General features: G+C 38.4%; 1 protein-coding gene across 10 annotated transcripts in view; it reads right to left on the bottom strand.

Moving 5' to 3' along the window:
• Sema5a (semaphorin 5A) overlaps nt 1-20638 on the bottom strand; it is a 435987-nt gene that overhangs the window by 144433 nt on the left and 270916 nt on the right. For all 10 annotated transcript variants that reach the window (XM_074077743.1, XM_074077739.1, XM_074077747.1 and 7 more), the window contains 3 exons: nt 17372-17434; nt 8861-8959; nt 7038-7251 (listed from right to left, as the gene is read on the bottom strand). In XM_074077743.1, coding sequence (XP_073933844.1) covers nt 7038-7251; nt 8861-8959; nt 17372-17434 — 376 coding nt within the window. The remainder of the gene's footprint in view (nt 1-7037; nt 7252-8860; nt 8960-17371; nt 17435-20638) is intronic.

Raw genomic sequence — 20638 nt, 5'->3', positions numbered from 1 at the left:
TGGGAGAAGCAAGGGCTCCTTCATCCATTCTCTTTTGAAAGGAGCAAATTAAAGAGCAAAGGCTATAGATAGCTTCCTGGTAGGTACTGAAACCCCACCTGAGACTTGAAAGTGTTCTCTGCCTCCCAGCTTTCAGACACTCAGTATACAACGAATATTTCACTATTTCCAAAGAGCACCATAAAATTGAGTTCTTCCTATCAGTTACCAAAGTTTGTACTGATAAAGGTCTGTGTTAAATCACCACACAGGCTCATCTTGTTTGGTTTAAAAAATTCAGTTCCTCACATCCATTATGCAATGCCTTAAGAATCAATAAAAGATTCAACCTTTTCCAAAGTCCCTATTTCCCTCTTCCATGACAGCTTGTGCATGAAGGCAAGGAAGGTTGAGTGTGATGTTGGTGTTTCCAAATACATCAACTAAATACAGGGAGACTGGCAGCATGGGAAAGTGGAGGATGCAGGCTCTGAAATGGGATCTGTTTTAAACTCCACGCTCAGGTTCCCAGCAGGTATGTCTTTGTTCAGGTGGTGAGTCCATCTGAGTCCAAGTGCCCCCTGTGGAACAAGAACCCTGAATCTCCCTTGGAGTGCTGGGTGGAACCCTGCAAATGACACGTGTTGGGAATCTCCTGTCTGCCTTGCATGCCATAAATAGTCATTGGGGACACTCCTGGCAGCTGAAAAAATAACTGGCATGTACCTCTAGTCCCATCTACTCAGGCTCCCAGGCTGTAGGACTGTGAGTTAGAGGCCAGTCGGGACAACATAGTGAGACCCTATTTCCAGAAACACATTTAAAAAAGGTTGGACCTTTATGGGGGAGATTACGCTATGAATGTCCTGCCCTCATCAATGGATTAATGCTGCTAATTTGTGAGGGGACTCTTCATGTGCTCCCCCTTGCTTTCTGCATGGGACATGGAACAATATTTTCATAGGTGATAATACAAAGAGATTGTCTATTTTTAATAATTTCTGACCCTATGAAGATAATGAAATGGGGTTTGCAACAGAATTTCAAAATTATGTCAGTTCTACCCAGTCTACTCTGCCCACGGCCTTCTGATAGACTTCATTGGGCCTAAAATTAGAAAGCGTGGTTCATCGTGCTGTGTGACATGAAACTCAGCCTCTGGAGCTCCTCTATCGTTACTCTACCCAGTTTAACCTTCTGGAGTCAGGTGACTGAAGAAAACTAAGAAGGTACCTCCACAGGTGTCTACCTTGGCAAAATATCAACCACACAGCTGACAAGGAAATCTACTTTTTTTTATGGTAGTACTAGTGTTTGAATTCGGGGCCTTATGCTTGATAGGTCAATTCTCTACCATTTGAGCCATGCCACAATCCTTTTTTGGTTTAGATATTTTTCAGATAGGGTCTTGAACTTTTTGCCTAGACTAACCTCTGATAGCAACCCTCCTACATATAACCCCTTCTTAGCTCAGATTTCAGGTAAACACCATGTGCCCAGCTCATTTGTGGAGATGGGATCTCATTAACTATGTTTTGTGGGGTCTGAGTTAGCCTCAGACTGTAATTCTCTTATCTCTGCCTCCCAAATAGCTGGAAGTACAGCATGAGCCACCACCCAGCTTGACTATGAAACCTTGATCTCTGTTCTGATTTTACAGAACCTCTTTCCCTAAACAAGTACTTAGGCTTTCACATCCAAGTCTACCTCGTCCCCAGTCCTCACTTGTCTTCATCTGGCTTGTTCTCTGCCTTCCACTAACATTTGTGAATTTCCAGTAGTAATAAATGTTGCTAGCCTAGACAGTCACAGAGATTTACGCCTTTGGGTCACTTCTCTGTGTGGACTCTACGTCACCCCAGCCTGGCTGACCCAGGCTGTGGAAAGAGAGTGCAGGTTGCTGAGAATTTTCTGAGTCAACTTAGAGAAGGAAAACAAGCAGGTCCCTAAGTGTTAACACACTTATGTTCATGGGGATGGTCATGTTGAAGTTGTAAGAGTTAGTTTTCCAACTTCCAGCTGAGGTTTTATGTTATGGACAAACTCATGCTTCCCTCAGAACTCACAAATGCAATCTGTACAAAATTGTTTTGGACACACCATGTTTGTCTCCTGTTCATGGGTTTATGTTTCCCCATTTTGAATGCCAGTTTCTTGAAGGCAAGTTTTATAGCTCCTCTGTTTTAAGCATCAGCCAGCCACTAAACATTTGTTATCCTGCCTTACAGTAATCATTTAATAAGGGTTATTAACAATTAATATTTTAATGCATTAAAGCTGTTAAGAAATTTTTCTAAGCACATAAAATTTGTTTTAAGAGCAATTTTGGCATGGAGAAAAAAATCTAATTTTGAAACTTATATTCATTACCAAACACATAACTTAATGTTCTAGGTACCTCCAAATGTTGCCCAGTGAATTGTACTGACTTTGATAATTGAATGAATAATGGCTGAGAAGGGGGTTCTAGTTGAGATAAGGTTTAAAAAGAAGATTTTCAAATGTTTGGACCAGAGTCAATTTTAAGCACACAAATTTTGGGAAAGATTGCTTGATTTGTAATTCTGGGTTACAACTAAGTATTTTCATTTATTTTTTTAAATATCATTCATATTTCTGCTCGTATTTATTTATTTATTTATTTGGGGTAACACTAATTCTGAAGACAGTGTGCTAAGAGGTTGTAAAAACTCAGGTGAAAAATTAAGCACATTAAGGGGTCCTGAGGTCTAGAGAGGAGGACGATGTGATTTTAAATTACTTGGCTAGGGTAAGATACAATGGAGAAGAAAACAAGTGAGCACTGATTCAAGAGTGGAGGCATTTGATCAGGTGGATTTCCTGGAAAAAAGAGATTTCCAGATAGAGCAGAGGCTGACAAACTCCAGCTCATGGGCCAAATCTACCTGCTGTCCATTTTGTAAATAAAGTTTTTATTAGTACACAGCAACACTCATTCAGTTATGCATTAGCCATGGCTGCTTTCACAACGAAATGGCAGAATTAAAAAGTTACAACTGAGGCCATATGGAGTGAGTACAAAGCACAAAGTATTTGCACTGCAGCCCTTTAAAGGAAAAGTTTGTTAACCTTTGGTGTTGGAGAACCAACACCAATGAGAAAAAAAGACAGGATCAGATGATAATATTTAGAAAAATTCTTCTGCTCACACACAGAAAATTTGCAGGGGTAGGTCGGGAGATCATCCATTCATTTGTTTTTGTGAATACCCAGGAATGGATGAGATCACATAATTTGGTGTAAGCTAGCATTCTAGAGAGAATAAATAACCAATAAGTTGATGACACATTGCTTGAGAGGTGATGTTAGCTGACACTTTGTGATGGTAGCCTGAGCAAACTAGCACACAGTCCATACCCAAGTTGGGAAAATGAAGTTATTGGCAGGAATGTCAGGCTGAGCCCTAACAAAGCACCCTGTTGACAGAGACAATTGAAATCTAGTCCAGGTCAATGATAAGACCCCACTTGAAAAAGGCCATTTGGTGGCTGGAGTATGGTGAGGGTGGGGTGGTTAAAACTAGAACAGCTAGGTTCCAGTGAATTTTCTAAAAACTCAGGGGAAGAACTTAAGCATGTCATTTAATGGCCTATAAAATCACAACAAGAAATAGGAGTACTTTTGCACACTGTAGAACTGAGGGTATTTATAGTTTGGGGTTTTTTATTTGTTTCAGTCTTATTTAAAATGAAAGAAATCTGAGCATTTTTTTAGAATAATGAATCATAATTGGAGAAGAAGAAATGTAAGGTTATGACAAAAAAGGAAAGAAAGTATAAGGAGACAATTTTGAGTGAGGAAAAAGGAAAAAAAATACTCAAAGACACAACAGAAAGAGTATCTATGGGCAAAAGTGACAAGAAAAGGCAGGTTTGAGAAGATACAAAGAGGAAATCGCTGAGACTCATTTCTCTGTGCAGTAGGAAGCGAGAGACACCTCTGACAATCACAGGTACAGGGAGAGGCCTGAGAGGGGAAGCTGTAAGAGGAGAGAATGGGAACTACAGACCTACCCCAAGGGCCATTGCTGGTAGCCACTGTGCCATGCCACTCTTTCTGGAGCAGAGTGACTAGAGATGTGGAGCTTAAGGGATGAGAGCCTTCAGATGTATTTGTGGGGGGCCTGTGAGGGCAAATGGGAGTGGAACAAGGAAGGATGTGGTAAGACAAGCCGGGATGCAACAAGTCAATTAAATTCATTCAGTGACAGTAAATATCACTTGTATCCAGGCCCAGTGGGAAACAGGAACAGTGACACAGCAGAGTCAAGAATGGATCTTTTATTAGGGAGTTGGGTAGAATGGAATTCATTTTACTTATTTGTTTTTAAAAATATTTTAAATTTTAATTTTGACTTATCAAACATCAATAACAGGAGAGGATTTCATTGTGACAATCCACATATGTGTACGGTGTACATTGAACAATTTTGCCACCTCCACTAGAATCCATCTTTAATGCAGGAACAAACAGAAAAGAAACCAGGGCAACCAGCATAGAAATGTTGTCATAGGTTCCATTGAAGAAGAATGTGACCCCATCAAAACTTTGGAGAGAGAATCAAGATGACTTCACATGCAAAACCTCAGAGCACCCAGGCCAGGCTCTCTGCTATCTGCTCTGGTTGTGAGGCTCTTCCAGTGTGTAAAAGGGAAGGTGGAGTAGGGGTATTCTCCAGAGCAGTGCAGAAATGCAATGTCACACATGTTGGAGTGACGTAATGGATAGTGATTTACCTTCAAATTACTTTCATTCTGTGCAGTGATCAGATGGCATATATCAACATTGACTCTTACTAGTGATCTAAAACATTAATTTCTTTGTACAGTAAACAACAATGCCATGCCTATCAGGACCGTGCTAAACAATAAGTTGGCTCTTCTCCTGCACACATGACATCACCTTGTTCCCAAATGGAAAGAGTTCCAACAGAGGTTTAATGCAATCTCCACACCTGGCCAGCCAGAGGTCTCTGAGACACACATAAGGCAACAGCCAGTTCTGGCTCACCCCATGGCCTGAACTGTTTCCTGAGGATACTCTTAAGGTTTCACTCTTGGGATAAGAAAGCGATGATGGAAATGATTGTGCTTTACTTTGGTTTTGGGCAACTCTAATTACCATGTCTATAATCCTGTGTGGTGACTCGTAACTATAATCCTCGCTACTTGGATGAAGGCTGAGATTGCATTTTGAGGCCAGTTCATGAAAATGGTGATGAGACCCCCACCTCCAAAATAACCACAGCAAGTGGACAGGAAATGTGGCTCAAGCAGTAAAGTGCCTGCTTTGAAAGCACATAGCCCTGAGTTCAAACCCCAGTTCCATCAAAAAAAAAAACCTTTGGTAGGAGGTTTCAGCTGGGTACTTTGCTTGGACAGTAAAAATTGATAATGAATAGAAAGGCTACATAGATAAAAGCTTCAAGGCCAAAAGAGGAGTCCGCAGAGCCTTGATGGATTCAGATAAAACCAGCTCAAGAGAGACAATGTTAAAGCCAGAAATCCAATGAATGCCTCAGCTTGGGAAAACACTCTTGTTTTCTTGCCCTTTGTAAGCAACAGTCATTCAACTTACTTGAGGAACTGAGTGATGACATCCTTTTCTTTATAGGTTTTTTTTTTTAAAGATAAATGAGGACTTTGGTTGATTCTATTATTTGGCAAAATACTTGTACACATATTTGTATATAAAATCACAAAAAAGGTAAATGTGAATGATTGATAGGCCAAAACTAAGAGTTATCAATTCAGAGCAATTTTTTCTGGGGAATATTTGGAAATTCCTGGAGATTTTTTTGTTCTCACAGCAGATTGGAGCAGGGATATTATTAGCTTCTAATGGGTATAGGTCAGGATGACACTAAACATCCTCCAATAAAGGCAATGTCTTCCTTATAACAAAGAATTATGTAGCTCCCAGATCAGAACTGCTGAGGGTAAGAAACCCTGATCCACATAACACACTTGCACTGGGCAAAAGGCCACAAATCTGTACATCCATAAAAACCAAAACACTAGATTTCACAATGGCAAACTAAAGATTACATCTTTGTGCAAAGTATCAAGTAAACCCTGAGGCAATGAATTACACCTGGAGCCCAGATGTGAATTGTGGGTGTGTGTGGCCACACTCGACAATGAATGTACGCACAGACACAGGCTTGAACTCCAGCTAGTGCACATCGAGATTTTGTACACAGTCAACCTCAGCTTCTTTGGATGGCACCATCTTTTGGTTGCACAATGAGCAGATAATGAAGCTCTGACTCAGAACTGAAGCGCTCCCTCCTAGAGTTTCTAATTTGTTAAAAGAAAAATGACACAAGTAGTATGGCACTTCTGCCAGAGGAGACTGGCACATCTAGATACAAAACCTAAAACTGGCACAGTGATTTTACATCCATGAGCTGTGTACAGCTAACTTGGGACAGGGCATATGCTGCCAGACTGTGGATGTCAGAGGCAGAAGTGACACAACTTGGGTCCCTATTAACTCCTAAGGCATTGAATTAAACTCTGAAGATACCTACCACAAACAGCTACCTGTGGTCAAATGCATTCTTTTACACTGTCTGAGAATAACATGAAATAGTAGTAATTACCATGTTTCAAAATATATTATAGAGAAGTTAAGCAGGGGGTGTGGTTCAAGGGATCAAGCACCTAGCAAGCATGAGGCCAAGTTCAAAGCCCAGTACTATCAAAAAAGAAAGAAACAAAGAGAAGGAAATAATAAAAAAAAAAAAAGAAAACACATGAGTCGACACATATGTACTGTTGACATCAAATTTTGTAGACTTCAAGCAGTAATATAGAAAAATAGCTTAATACTGAAGAACAGCAGCATCAGCGATAGACCATCGTCATGGTAGGCAGAGTTGGAATATCACTGCTCTTGCAGTCTTCAGGACTAAGCAGGTTGTACTTTGAATTTCTTAGAAAATTGAAGCTCGTGTTTCCTTTAGACAGTGCATCAGTTTGTTTTCAAGCACCGAACGATCAGGTGTCACGAAGCCATGGCATGCGAAGGCTTACCATTTAGCCATTTGGAGTTGTACTGTGCAGTACGCAGAGGGGGCAAAGTGCCAAGACTTCGGTAAATGGCAGGATCACGGCCTGGGAAATCCATGGCTGTCGCAGCGTAGAGCTCCCCACTGGCTGTAAGCAGAGCTGTGGAATTGTGCTGGGGACTGTACGGGCAGCGGGCCATGCCACTGATCTGATCATGGATCTCAGTCAGGTTACTCAGCTGTTGGCAAAGAGAAAAAGAAAACCAATTATCCCCCAAGAAAACCCCTTTAATGGTGCTAATGGATTACATTGTCCATATCTGCAAGTGACATGTGGGCAGCAAGCACTCTGGGACTGAAGAAAGATGACAAACTTTTATACTCTGACTTTATGAAATCAGCCTGCTGTGATAGATAGAAAATCTATCAATCGCTCTGTTTTCCTCATCCTTCAGAGTTATGGAACCTTATACTATTGATACTCATAAAATGTGAAGTAATATTATTGTACCTATGGCTCTGATTTATAATGCATGAGTACTGGCTCTCATTCACTTTAATAAAGAACCCAACTTCAATATTCATAGATACATAAATCACAACAAAGAATTACGTACAATTTTATGAACATAAGTGAATCAAAAGATTATGAATAGACCTAAGTACTGCTTAGGGATAAGGATATGGGTATATTCAGCATGATGTATACACATTTCCCATATTTTTTATTTCCTTCAGTCTTGAGAAAACCATCTTGGTAACCAGAAGTCACCTTGTATAAATCTGACTTCCCAAATGTTGGTTCCCAACCAATCATTGAACAAGCAAACTTGTTTGGGAATGGGGAAAATCCTGACATGAATCAATTTGGTTTTTGACTCTCAACTGAATGAATTAATAGTTCAACACTTTCAAGTAGAAGGAGGCAGATACAGTGCTGGATCTACAGTAGGATATGTAGCTCTGAAAAAGTTGCCTATACACTTTATGTTTTGGGTTCTTCCTTTATCATACAGGACTCATAGGGTAGATACTGAAGATCACAGTCAATAATTACACTGATGTGAAGCGCTCAGAGCAGGGGATGAAAACCAGGAGCTTTCTGAGAGCATCAGCTCATATCACCCTCTTCTTCTTCCCTTTGTGTTCAATAACTGAACATTAACTTTAAAATAATGACCAGTAAAAACAGATGAGGAGAGAATTAAGGTTTGGAGAGAATTTGTACTACCAGGAAATTAACATAATGGTGTTTCCTCCTTATATTTTCCAAGGAGGATTAAATTAATGTTCTGAATTAGGAAGATAACATGCATGCCTGATGACCCCACTATGCTTCTGATATGGCAGGCTGAAAATTCTTGTGTCTATAAAAACAGGTTAAAGAGGAAATAAAGAATCAGTTATAACTTCACTTCACCTTTGTTTACATATTTCATTTTATTTTTGAAATGTTTCTTATCCAATCTGTGGATTATATTTTCTTTCTTTGGATTGTGACTTTAGACCATTTTAATATTTAACAGTATCTCTATCATAAAGCAGACCAAGAAAAGCAAGGATATGTACATGATTAATGTTTATGGTTGCTGGTAGGTAAATGCTGATTGAAATAGTTTAGAAACATTTACATTTAATTATATAAAGATATAATTATTTCTGGTTCTTTATATAATTTACATTCCTGATTAGAAATAGACAAATCAAGCATTTACTCAATTTTGCAAAAGGTATCTTTAAATTGAAGAGCAATTCTTTGGTGTATAGAAATGCATTTAAAACTAGTCTTAGTGCAATGTTTGGCTTCTCCTGGTGTCAGTTCCATTGATGCTCAAAGTGGAGCCATACCGAGCGGTTGGTGCAGACAGGTGTGAAAGCATTGGTGCCACAGGTGAATAACCGGTCTCCACCCACCAAGAGAACCCGGATATAGTTTTGACATTCTTCCTGGAAAAAAAATCACAAGAAACCTATTAGCAATGTCTGAACACAAAAGGACTAGTGAGTATGAATGCATTTTGTTGGGTAATTAAAAAACATACACACACATACATATATATCTGTATATATACATATACAGATACAGATATATATGTGTGTCTATACATATCTCAGATACTGACCAAAGGTAGCAGCAAAGCTGTTAATCTGATTTTCCAGGTCTACACTCTTGTTCAATAGAGTACTTATAAAGATAAATGTATGTTCAATTTAATTCTCATCAAGTATGTGTCCACTTTTGACAAACATGAGATCATTTTCAATTGCCGTACACACTCTAAATTTTCTTGAGCACACATTAGGAAGATATAGAAAAGGTGCCTTGGAGATCTTATCCAGGACTTCATAAAAATGTTGCAATGCTTCTCCACTAAGAAGGCCAAGTGTGAAACTGTTACAAATTAGAACAAGTTTTTCTTTATGGGCTCAAAAGGAACAATTATATACATGCAAAGAAGAATGTCATAATGAAACAGGTTATGCTGTACAATTGATATATACTAAAAACTGCATTAAATGCATAGAAAAAATCCATAGACACTTTTAATCTTTGACAAGAAAATGCTAATTAGTAAGGACAGGTGGTTCATAGCGTTGGGACAGTACCCTATGTTCAGTGATAAACTGGAGGAGAGTGTCTTCATAGTTGCAAAGCCATCATAGGAAATCCAAGGTATGACCTGACATTGATGAAGATGTCGCTAGAAGACTCATCATTCAGTCAGCAAGCACTTACTAATCACCTAGCCACTGGATAGCACAGTACTAGAAGTCACTATTTAGGAAGAAATATTAAAATAGAGAGCTATAAAATTTACTATAGATTTGTTCACATGCTACAATGAGGAAGCATGGGAGGATGATTAGCACCCAACTCCAAGGTAGAAGGGAAGGAAAGAGGTACAGAAGGCTTTCTGGAGGAGCCGAAACCTCTGATAAATTTCAAGGCAAGTGTAGGAATTGGTGAGGCTTCCTAGAGTGGGTGCTTATGGGGCTTTATTGAGCAAAGGAGGGAAGAAGAGGAGAAAGAACTGCCAGGCCTGGGTAATGGACTGTCCATGGGCATGGACCAATTAAAAGCACAGTGCTTTAGCTATATATAGAAAAGGCAATGCATAAGCTGGGAAGCCAGACCCAGGCTCTTTAGGCCACACTGGTGGGTGTGCATTTAACTCTGGAAGTGAAGGAAGGGCCCATTAAATGTTTTTACTGCATAAAGTTTGGAATGAATCGCAAGTCTGTCATGAAGGACCACTCAGGCAGGATCAGTGTGGAGATGAACTGACATGGGGAGACTGAAGTCAGAGAGGCAAGCAGCAAAGCCAATTCCATGATTCTGTAGCTTGTCACCTTTTGTCTAGACCAAGGTGGCTGGTGTGAAAGAACAAAGCTAGAATTTAGCAAATAGACAGGATGTGGTGATTGGATGCATATGATTTCCCACGGTGCTAGGATGCTTGAAATCATATGGTGTTCAGAATCCCAACAGTGTGGATTCAGAGGTATACCAACCTGCACTTCCACCACCTGGAGCCCCAGTCTCAGTGACAGTGCAGATTTGCACAACTCAGGCTGCTGCACAGCCTGGCTCTGACAATGAAAAGTGCTCACACATTTGAATTTGCCTTCTAAATATGAAGTGAAATATCAAGGGTTTGTAATTATCCTAAAACCAATGCTAACAATAATAGCAACAAGTTATATTAGCTGCTAAACTGAGGAAGAAAAAAAGCATAAACATATAAGTTAGCTAGCAGAAGACTTCAGAAATAAGTATAAAGAGTCAGTAGTAAACTGGGTAATTGAGAATGGATTCCAAGTCAGGGGAAGGCACTTTGTTTTGTTTTCTAGTGTTTCTGTAACTGGGAAAAGGGTAGGAAAGTTCCAAAATGGAAAACAAAGGATTTCAAAGGACCACATAGGAAGCCCTTCCCAGGTTGAGAACAGGGCAGAAATTTCCACCTAAAAGAACAGAGATCCCGGAGTTTGTGAGAGGATGGAAACAGGAACCTTATGCCTGCCTGTAGGAAGAGCCTCCATAATGACACCTTCCAGAACACAGGGCTGAAAGCTCTTGAAGGCCATAATGGATAACACAAATATGACAATGGCCCCATAGTAAAGACTGGGCTGGGAAATTACAAACAGTGCAGAGGGGAGGATTTTGTCCAATTTTTGCTGTTGCTTTTAGAACTCTTTCAAGAACAAGGCAAGATGTAAAAGAGACTGCCACAAGGTATAAGTACTCTAGAGACAGTTAAACAATCATGAACAACATGGTCAGGGGAAAATTATTCCAGAAAATCATCTCTATTAAAAAGACATGATCTCATGGCTGAATTCTACAGACCTGGTAAAGAGTATAAAAGTGATCTAGTCAATTATGGAAGGGGAACAATCAAGACAGCAGATGGGAATGTTTATCTTAATCTCTCAAGAGAAGAACAATGTGTAAATGAGATTGTAGGTTACAACATTCCTGAAGACACAACAATAACCTGATGGAGACCCAGAAAGCTGGTTGGGTTGTGGGATAATCAGGATGCAGAAGTGTGTATGCCAGTGAGAGGCAGGGCAAATGTATGTGGTAGTTGGAAAATCAAAGCAAAAGGAAATGACGGAGGATACAGAATTATTTCATCTGGTGCCATGAATAAGAGAGTATGTTCTGATAATCAATGTCATGTGAGAATACACTCAGCTGCTGTACAGATAGCTTCCCATAGCTGAGTGTCAGGAAGGAAGGAAGGAAAACATGTTGGAAATCAGGACAGCCAGACAAGGAGGCTGGTGCAGAATTTTTTTAAAAGGGTGGATGATGGACTCAGCCCTGTGGAACCCAGAAGAGCCTACAATGGATGGACCCTAATGAGGGCAATACAGAACCCAGTATTAAATGAAGTTCTGATTTTACAAGGTGCAGGAGAGTGAGGAGGACAGATGAGCTGTCACCAGTGAAGCCAGCCAAGGTGTACCATCCATGGGTCCTTCAAGAGCAACCTGTGGAGTCAGGTGGCAACCCTGTGTCTTTTCTCCATCAAGAGATGAGCTCCCCCAGGTGGGTAGCTCAGCTCAGCTCATGACCTTACTGCTGCACTCTCTTACAAGTTCCCTCATGTGTAATTCACAAACTCCCTCATCTGATCCTAACAGCAGTTTGGATGTCAATTGAAATATTAATATATTTAAAATAGTATCTTATTTTAGAGATTGGGGCAAGTTCAAGCAAAACAAAACAGAAAGACAGAAAAGGAAGAAAATGGAGGTACTTAGCTTTTGAGCACAAGAAAAATTTAGGAACTGGAGAGTGAAGATTAAGAAGGAATGGAAGTGGCCCAGTGCAAGGCTATGTAATTATTAATTTGCACCTATGGTGATTCCAAGACTTGAATTCTCCAATGGAAGGTTCACTGGCAAATTGCTTTGTTAACCCTGGCTATGAACTCAGTCTTCTTGGGTTGTCTGAACTTCCTTGAAATACTGCTTGGAATAACCACTTCAAAATATGGGCTTAGTGTATGCAGAAGCCCCATTAGGAATTCTTTTAAAGGTTTCACTTATAAATCAGCATACTGAAATGTCTATGGTTTTCCTTTTGTCATCTAAGAATTTTTCTTTTGTTCTACTTCTATACCTTGAAAATAGGTTAAAAGCATCTGATGAGTTCTGATTTTCCAAAACGTCATGTGTGCATCTCTAAGGCCACTAGCAGCCTACTGCCACATGGCTTCTATACTTATAATGAGAGTCATCCATCCACATTTCGACAATACCACTTGAACATTAAAACAACCCGTGTGTGCCTGTGATCTACAGACAGGTCAATTTGTCCTTGACTTCCAGACAATTCTTATTTGAATTGATAGAAGAGGCACATGGTCCGTGACCTACAGAAAGGTCTTTATGATGGGGGCCAGCCAAGGCCCACTTAGTCTGAAAGACAAGGTCCCAGTACCATGACAGAAAACAAGTGCATGTTGTAGGGCTGTTTTCTTAATGAATATAATAGCTTGCCTTATAGCATTTCATATTGTGCTTTTGTTTTTGTTTTTACTTTTATGCTTTTTTAAAAACAGGTCTGTTCTGCTTACAAAGATTACATAGCTATGAACAAAGGTGACCTGCAAACAGGGTGTAACCCTTGGTTATCTCCTCAATAACACCTAGCCAATCACTCATCCATCAATTTAAGGAGGAGGGAAAAGACCTGGAAGCTGACAGTTTTATGATAACCCCAATGCTCCTGGTGAAAACAATGAGTCTTTCTCTTAATGATCTATTACCTCTGTGAGCATTTAAAGTGCTGAAGGGAAGGAATTTGTAATTGCATGTGACCTTTCAAAGTTGGTTGCACATCAACCAAACTCATGATTACCAGGTGACCCTCAAAAAACCATATTCTATCAGGTGTGTCTTAAATATGTGTTTAGGTATATAGATATTACAGATGCAGTAAAAGATTGTCTCTAAGTGTTCATGGGGATAGGTCCTGAGACACCCAGTGGACACTAAGATCACCCAGTGGATACCAAGATCACCCAGTGCATACCACCCTCATATAAAATGATATAGAATGACTCTACTCCATACATGTCTTCTATGAATCATCATTAGATTGTTTTAATACATAATACAAGGTAAACACTATGTAAATAGTTGCTGTGTTGTTGACGGAAGGATGACAAGAAAAAATACGTCTGTACATGTTCAGGACAGAGGCAAACATCATAAGCATAACCACACTGAATACCATCCACAGTTGATTGAATTGGAAATGAGGAACCCATGGATGTGAAAGGCTGACTGTGTGCAAATTTGGAAATGGAGATAAATATACACACACATATATAAAATTGTATTTCATGGGCTGTGTAATGTATGGTGAGTGTGTACATTAAAATATACTATATATGTATATTCTGTGACTATCTTCAACTGAGCTAAGTCCATAGAAAATGTGTTTGAGCACATCGATTTAAAAGAACAAATTTGGTATGCACAATTTGAACAAGAATTTAGTATCTAAACTAAAATGTCCTCAACTTTTAAAGCAATTATATAGAATACAGCAGATCTATAGTGTGTTACATACTCCGATTAACTCATAGCTTTAAAAAAATTTGACACTTGAGGTAAAAGTGTCAAGATTCAGCTCTCCATCCCCAAGATCCCAGGCAAGGAGATGTCCTGTCATTTCTTTTGTTAGCCACAAGGAGTTTGCAACTTCACTAGCATAATTTGGCAACTTGGGAAGTAGGACCACAGGATATAGCAGGGAGACAATACATAGAACTCCGGATTCTAATTGGAACTCCCCCACTAACTGGTAAAATAATTCTAAGAACTTTGTATCAAAACTCCTGAAATGAGATCATGAATAAGAGCCTTTTGAAAATTATAAAGTGTTATAAAAGCACAAAGCAAGTCTTTCATTCACTTAATAATCAGTTGTGTTTCCTTTGTAAAGTTTCTAAATGCCGTGGTAGGAGGAACTTTGTTCCAGATGTAAGAACCAGAAACAGACAAGCAACTCTTGTTAGCTGGTGAGACAATTGACTGTTTGTGTCTAAAATAATATTTGTGTGAAATACATTCAAATAGTTCTAGAGTTTGATTTCTATAATGCTATTCCAAAAAGAACTAAATGCAAAAGATCTTATTATAATAAGATTTGCATCCATAGAAACAGATCCTTTTCCCCTGTAACATGTCATGTTTAAGCCACTGGAGACACAGTGAGTTGGAACATTTTATAAGCCAATTAGAACTCAAACTCATACAGAAATGGCAGTCTTGGTAGCTACCTTCTTTTCAAGCTCTTCCTAAATCAAAAAAGATTTGATCAGTTTTCTTGACCCTAAGTCCCTATATCGTAAATTTCACACATTCCCCATGAAATGATGACTACTAGCCCAGGAACACCAGCTACCAGGATGAGAGTTGTCATCTTTATTGCCCAGAGCTCTACAGTCATTTGAGGAATGTTCTCATCCAAGATGTACGTGGGCACGGTCCGCGTCCCTCCTGCAGTCCTGGCCACCTTCCCCCACGCATTGTTTTCTTACTGTTCCTCAGTAGAATGCATTATGTAGTATAGCACAGATTGCTTCTTGGTGGGCAGGAATGCAATGAGTTCAGTTTAAATGGCTGGGATTTTTCGAATTTTTGAGATGTCACATTTTGAATTATTCTTTTTATTTCGGGGAGAAGGGAACCTTTATAATTCTGTGTATGTTATCAAAATACTAGAATACAAGCAAAAATACAAAATGCTTAAATTCTCCTTTTAAACTCATCACCACAAAGAAAGGTTCCAAATCCAAACCTTCAAAAAGATATTGCATTCCAGTCAAATCGACTGAAAATGTTATCTGATTTTGCTCTTTAGAATCTTCAAAAAAGGGAAGTTTATATTGTTTGAATTCTAAATTCCAGCCATTCAACTGGCTGAGATTTGTGTACTTTCTCCTTTTCCAGGGCTGCCTTATTTCCTTCCTTTCTCTATCTTTGCAGTCACTGATGCAGTGACCATTTTAAGAAAGCAAAGAAGTGAAATAAGAAAAGATGAGTTGCCAAGAAGGATGAAGAGCCTCTCTCACCCACCATGGACCAGGCTGCAGGGCTTTCTACTCCAGGATGTTTTAGAAGCTACCAGCTCATTTTGTTCATGTGAATTCCCATTGAATAGAAATGGGATATCATTACGTTGCTGGACTCCAGCAATTCTCCTGCTCATCCATGGGGTCCTATGGATGAGCCACCACACCCAGCTCTTTGTAAACCAAATTCTATTTCAATGGAACAGAGGCTATTTAGAACTTTAGGTGAATATCAATATACTTAATGCAACCTAGAAGAAAATGTGATTTATCTTTCTCAGAGTATATGGTGCTAAAAATTAATTTTAATTTGTCTTGCCATGTTAGTCTTAAGAAAATCCAACCCACATAGTTTGAATCAATTTATAATTACCAAGATTTTCCTTTTCTCTTAACCCATTAAATCAAAATTATATGAAATGTAAAGTGATGATATTTGACAACATTTGTTATATTCGACTTCCTTCCTTGTTGTAGGAAAACTCCATAAAGCATAGTGCTGGTTGGTCCCTTCAGTGAATCAAGGGTATAGTTTTCCTTGTGGAAAGAACAGCACCTGTTCCCCATGCCACAACTGGTGAGGGGAGATATGAGTGTTGTGACAAATGCCAGTTAAAAAGTACATCACTCAAGCTTTTCTACATGATTTATAAAACTCACTTCCTACTGCTTTAAATGAGTTTTGGGAAATTCAGTGATTAAGGTTGCTAAGACCTGTCTAAATATCTAATCCTCAAAATTGTTCAGTTAAAGGTCAAGGAAGCAGGCAGTGGAACTGAGTAAAGTAAAGTACATCACATTCTTCTGTAAACAAACAAAGTAGGAGGAAGATTTGCTAACAATTCTTACATGGGCCAACACTGGGCAGCAAGCCCTTGTGCTACTCTGTATGTACCTGCTACCTTCTGTAAACCAAAATGCAAGTCACCACTGAAAAGGCCCACAGTCAGGAAAGTAAGGTCACTAACAGAACAAGGCTTAATCAGCCTGCACACTGGTTGTAGGGGAATTTCTTCTAGAGACTCAAAGGCGATTGACCCAAAGTCACATAGACTTCTTTGAAAACCAGACTCCTGTCTATTAGTGGGCCCAACAGTTGCATGAAAGAAAGTAGGCCTATAAGAATGTCAACAATGAATTTTCACCCTCAGCCAAACAGTGCTCTTCCCATGGGAAGTGTTTATTTCAAGGGTAAATCATAAAACATGATCACAAATTATTTTTGATGTTGCAATTTTATTGGGCTGGTGATCTGTCTCAGTGTAGACTATTTGCCTAGCATGTACAAGATCTCAATCCTCAGGATCACAAAAATATATGTTTGTAATCTAACTCTTTCTGGAATTACCTAAATATATGAAAGAAAGAAATTAAAATATTTATTGTTATTATTTTGGCAGTTGTAGAGTTTGAACCTAATGCTTCATGATTGCAAGACAGGAGCTCTAGCACTTGAGCTTTACCTCCAGCTCTAAAATATTATTTTTAAAATTCGTATCCATTTTGTTTCAGACAATGTCATAATTAATTCCATAATTTATTCTAATGACTAAAAATGCAAATGAGATCTGATCTTACATTCTTTTCTTCTGTGAAAATGATTGGTTGTTCTGGTTACTTTCATTTAGTGTTAAAAACGTGATCATTTCTGTATGCTTGTTTTCTTTTCTTTTTTGTTTTTTTTTGTACTGAACAGGGCATCATATGGTCAGTAATCAACACAGGGTGGGGTGTCTATGCATGGTTGTATCCCTCTTACCTCTGATTTGCCCTTGCTGTAACAAGCCTTCTTGGTAGCTTCATCACACTCCCACTCCACAGCCTGCAGAAAACACCAAAGCAACAGAAACTATTATGGTTTTGACTGAGAAAAAGGAAAAAAAAAAAGAGAGACAAAGAAGGCACTGATAACTAGATCAGGCCTGATGGGTACACCCTGGCACCAACACTGTCATACAGACACAGAATTTACACCGAATACAGAAGTCCAGTCATAGACTTACATTTGGCTTTAAAACCAAGGCATTTATAGGATTCAAACTCTGAGTATTTCCTTCTTAATGCTAATAATGGGGCATGTATATTTAGTCACTGTTAGAAAGTCAGGTACAGTGAGCACCAGCACTGTTCACAAAGGATTACTTCAGGAAAGTCATGGGACAGAACCAACAGAGGCTGAAAGAAGAGACCACAGATAAAAATGATCTGAATGTTCATTCAAGCCTGTAGCAGTTATTGTAACAGTATGACATTCTTCAATATGCACAGAAACAAGTGAGAATGGCTCTGCATATCCTAATTACCAAATATGGCAATACAGGACAGTCAATAAACAAATAGCTCATGCGAAAATACAACTACTATTTCCTCCCAATACCAGCAATTTTCTTCCTCTTATTAGCCTTGACTAAATATTTAGAGCTAGGCCTTTTGATTAATTTTTCTCAGACCTTCCAAGACTAACTCATGTCGACCAATTTAATATATGTATTTTCACATCTGCAATCACAAAAGGAATGCATACTTAGTTGAGATAACAGATGGCACTTGCTTTCCAGGAAGAAAGGTTATTCACATGCTAATCTACTAAGATTAATAATTTTGACCAACTTTAAGCATCTGAGTTGTTTTCTTTTTCTATTATTGTATGGTGTGTGAAATGTACAGGGTAATTTTTCCTCATCTGCTATTGCAATTATTTTCAGTCATACTCTTAAAAATGAATTTCTGCAGAATCTCAGGTGTGCTCCAGTTAAGTCATTATCAGAAAACATCTCAGTGAGTGGCAGTTCACTAGTTTGTCAAATAATAAACTGAACTAAACCAAATATAAACTAATGTCAAGTTATATGGAGAAAAATACTGTCTTTAATCAAAATGGCTTTTATCAAGAAATAAACAAATCCTGGTGAGGACAAAGTGGACAAAGGAACCCTTATACACTGTTGGTGGGAATGTAAACTAGTGCAAAGATACTGATGGAAGTCAGTATGGGGGTAACTCAAGAAACCCAAAATAGAACTATACCACTCCTAGGCATAGACCCAAAGAGATGCAACTGAGCACATAACAGAGATATCTACACATGCATATTTATTGTGACAAAATTCACAATAGCCAAGCTATGGAATCAGTATATGTGCCCATTAATACATGAATGTGGTTTATATGTACAATGTGGTTTATATATACCATGGAGTATTATCTATTCATAAAGAAATAGGAAATTGTGTCATTTGCAGGAAAATGGATAGAATTCTAGACCATCACATTAAGCAAAATAAGCCACTCAGAGAAACATTCATGTTTTATCTCATATGTGGAATCTGCATCTAAAAAAAGGAAGGGACATGAACACGAGAGAGGAATTGTTTGGGACAAACCGGTGAAGAGGGAGTAAACAGAAAGGGTGGTGGGGTGAATATGACCCCCATTCGTCTATGAAGATGCTATTATGAAACCCATTCAAACTGTAATAGAAAACACTTGTTTTACCCTTATTGGCAGTAAGATTTTTTTTCTAATTCCCCAAAACTTGGGAGAATAATAAAGTTAGGCTAACACCATATGTCCTATCTGCTGTCTCCAAAGAATGTTATATAACAGAGATTGACTCATAACACACTGCATCTTGGGTAACTTATCTTCCTTGGCAAACATGAGGGATAAGATAAGTATTCCAGAGTGAACCACTTCAGTGTCTTTAAAATAAAAACAAGACTGTAACTGTTTTCCCTTGTGCAGACTTAGAGATTTTTGAAAGCATCAACAGCTGATAAGAGAATTTCTCAATCTTTTCTGTGATGTTTTCCTGTGCTTAGTGCCGATGGTAACAGTGAAGTTATAACTTATCAACCTCTGATGCAAACAGCAGCCTTGAATTCCATCCAGGATGAAATTCCATAAAAATTGAAGATAGAGGCGGGTGCTTCACATACAGTGTGGTGCCTACATATCCCCAGGAACAACACACAAATAAAGTTAATGAAACAAACTTTGTGGTAATCTGATTTGATCTCTAATATATTCCTTTCTTAGATCTCTTTATAAAAGCTCACTCTTGTTTTTATTTAAAGACATCCAGAACTTTGCCTTCATTTAAACTTAAAACAGGATTGATACACTATGAAAAGTTCTATCAGCAGAGTGGACCTCATTATAACTTTATTTTATATTACCAGAGGGTCTAGTGTTATATATCATAACAAGGAAATAGTTTTGTATAATTATGAGTGAAACTATATTGTCAAATACTTTAGAGAAGCATTCAAGAATTATCACAATGGATCCCCCTGTACAGTGAATATAAACTTATTTTAAAAATAAAGAAGCATTCACATGGCCTCATTGTTCTGTGATTTTGTTAAAAGTTGAATATTAATAGTCTCTTCAGTAAACATAAGAGTTTTGAGGAGCAGGGTTAGTCCCAGGATTAAGGGAGAAGAATATTTATCAAATGTCATCAAAATTGATTAGCTCCTGCTGCTGCATGGCAAACAAACAGCTTCCTAATTCTACCTCGTGCTCAAGTGGCCTTTGCATTTTGAGGATAAATATTAGCCAAGGGGTGGGAGAGCAAAGTAATAGAAAAAGGAATGTGAGAATTTTCATAAATATTTCATTACTTTATCCAGAGTACAGAGAAATAGCAACTGCTCTCACAAGTTTATTAGACCAATAGAAAATAGGACAAATCTTATAAATTTTTCTGAAGACAGTTATTAAAAGTAGAGAAGTTCATTTTATAAAGCATTTTCATTATGGTATTGCTACTATGCCAATAATATTCAAATCCAGAATTAATCAAAGACCATGGTTATATAAGTTTTCTGTAAGTTTGATTTCTACCCAAATAAAAGACAAGATAAAGGGAAATTTTATATTAAGAATGGAACTTTACCTATGGAAGGTAGTAACAAGAGAGGACACATATTATTAGATACTATGGAACAGTAAGGGGAATGAAGTGAGAGTTGGTGACCTTTCCAAAGTACATTAGACTTGAGAGTTCCACATAGTGTTTGTC

This window comes from Castor canadensis, chromosome 6 (assembly GCF_047511655.1).
Source record: "Castor canadensis chromosome 6, mCasCan1.hap1v2, whole genome shotgun sequence".
NCBI lineage: Eukaryota > Metazoa > Chordata > Mammalia > Rodentia > Castoridae > Castor > Castor canadensis.
Note: the sequence above shows the minus strand (reverse complement) of the source record. Positions and strands in the feature narration are given on the sequence as shown.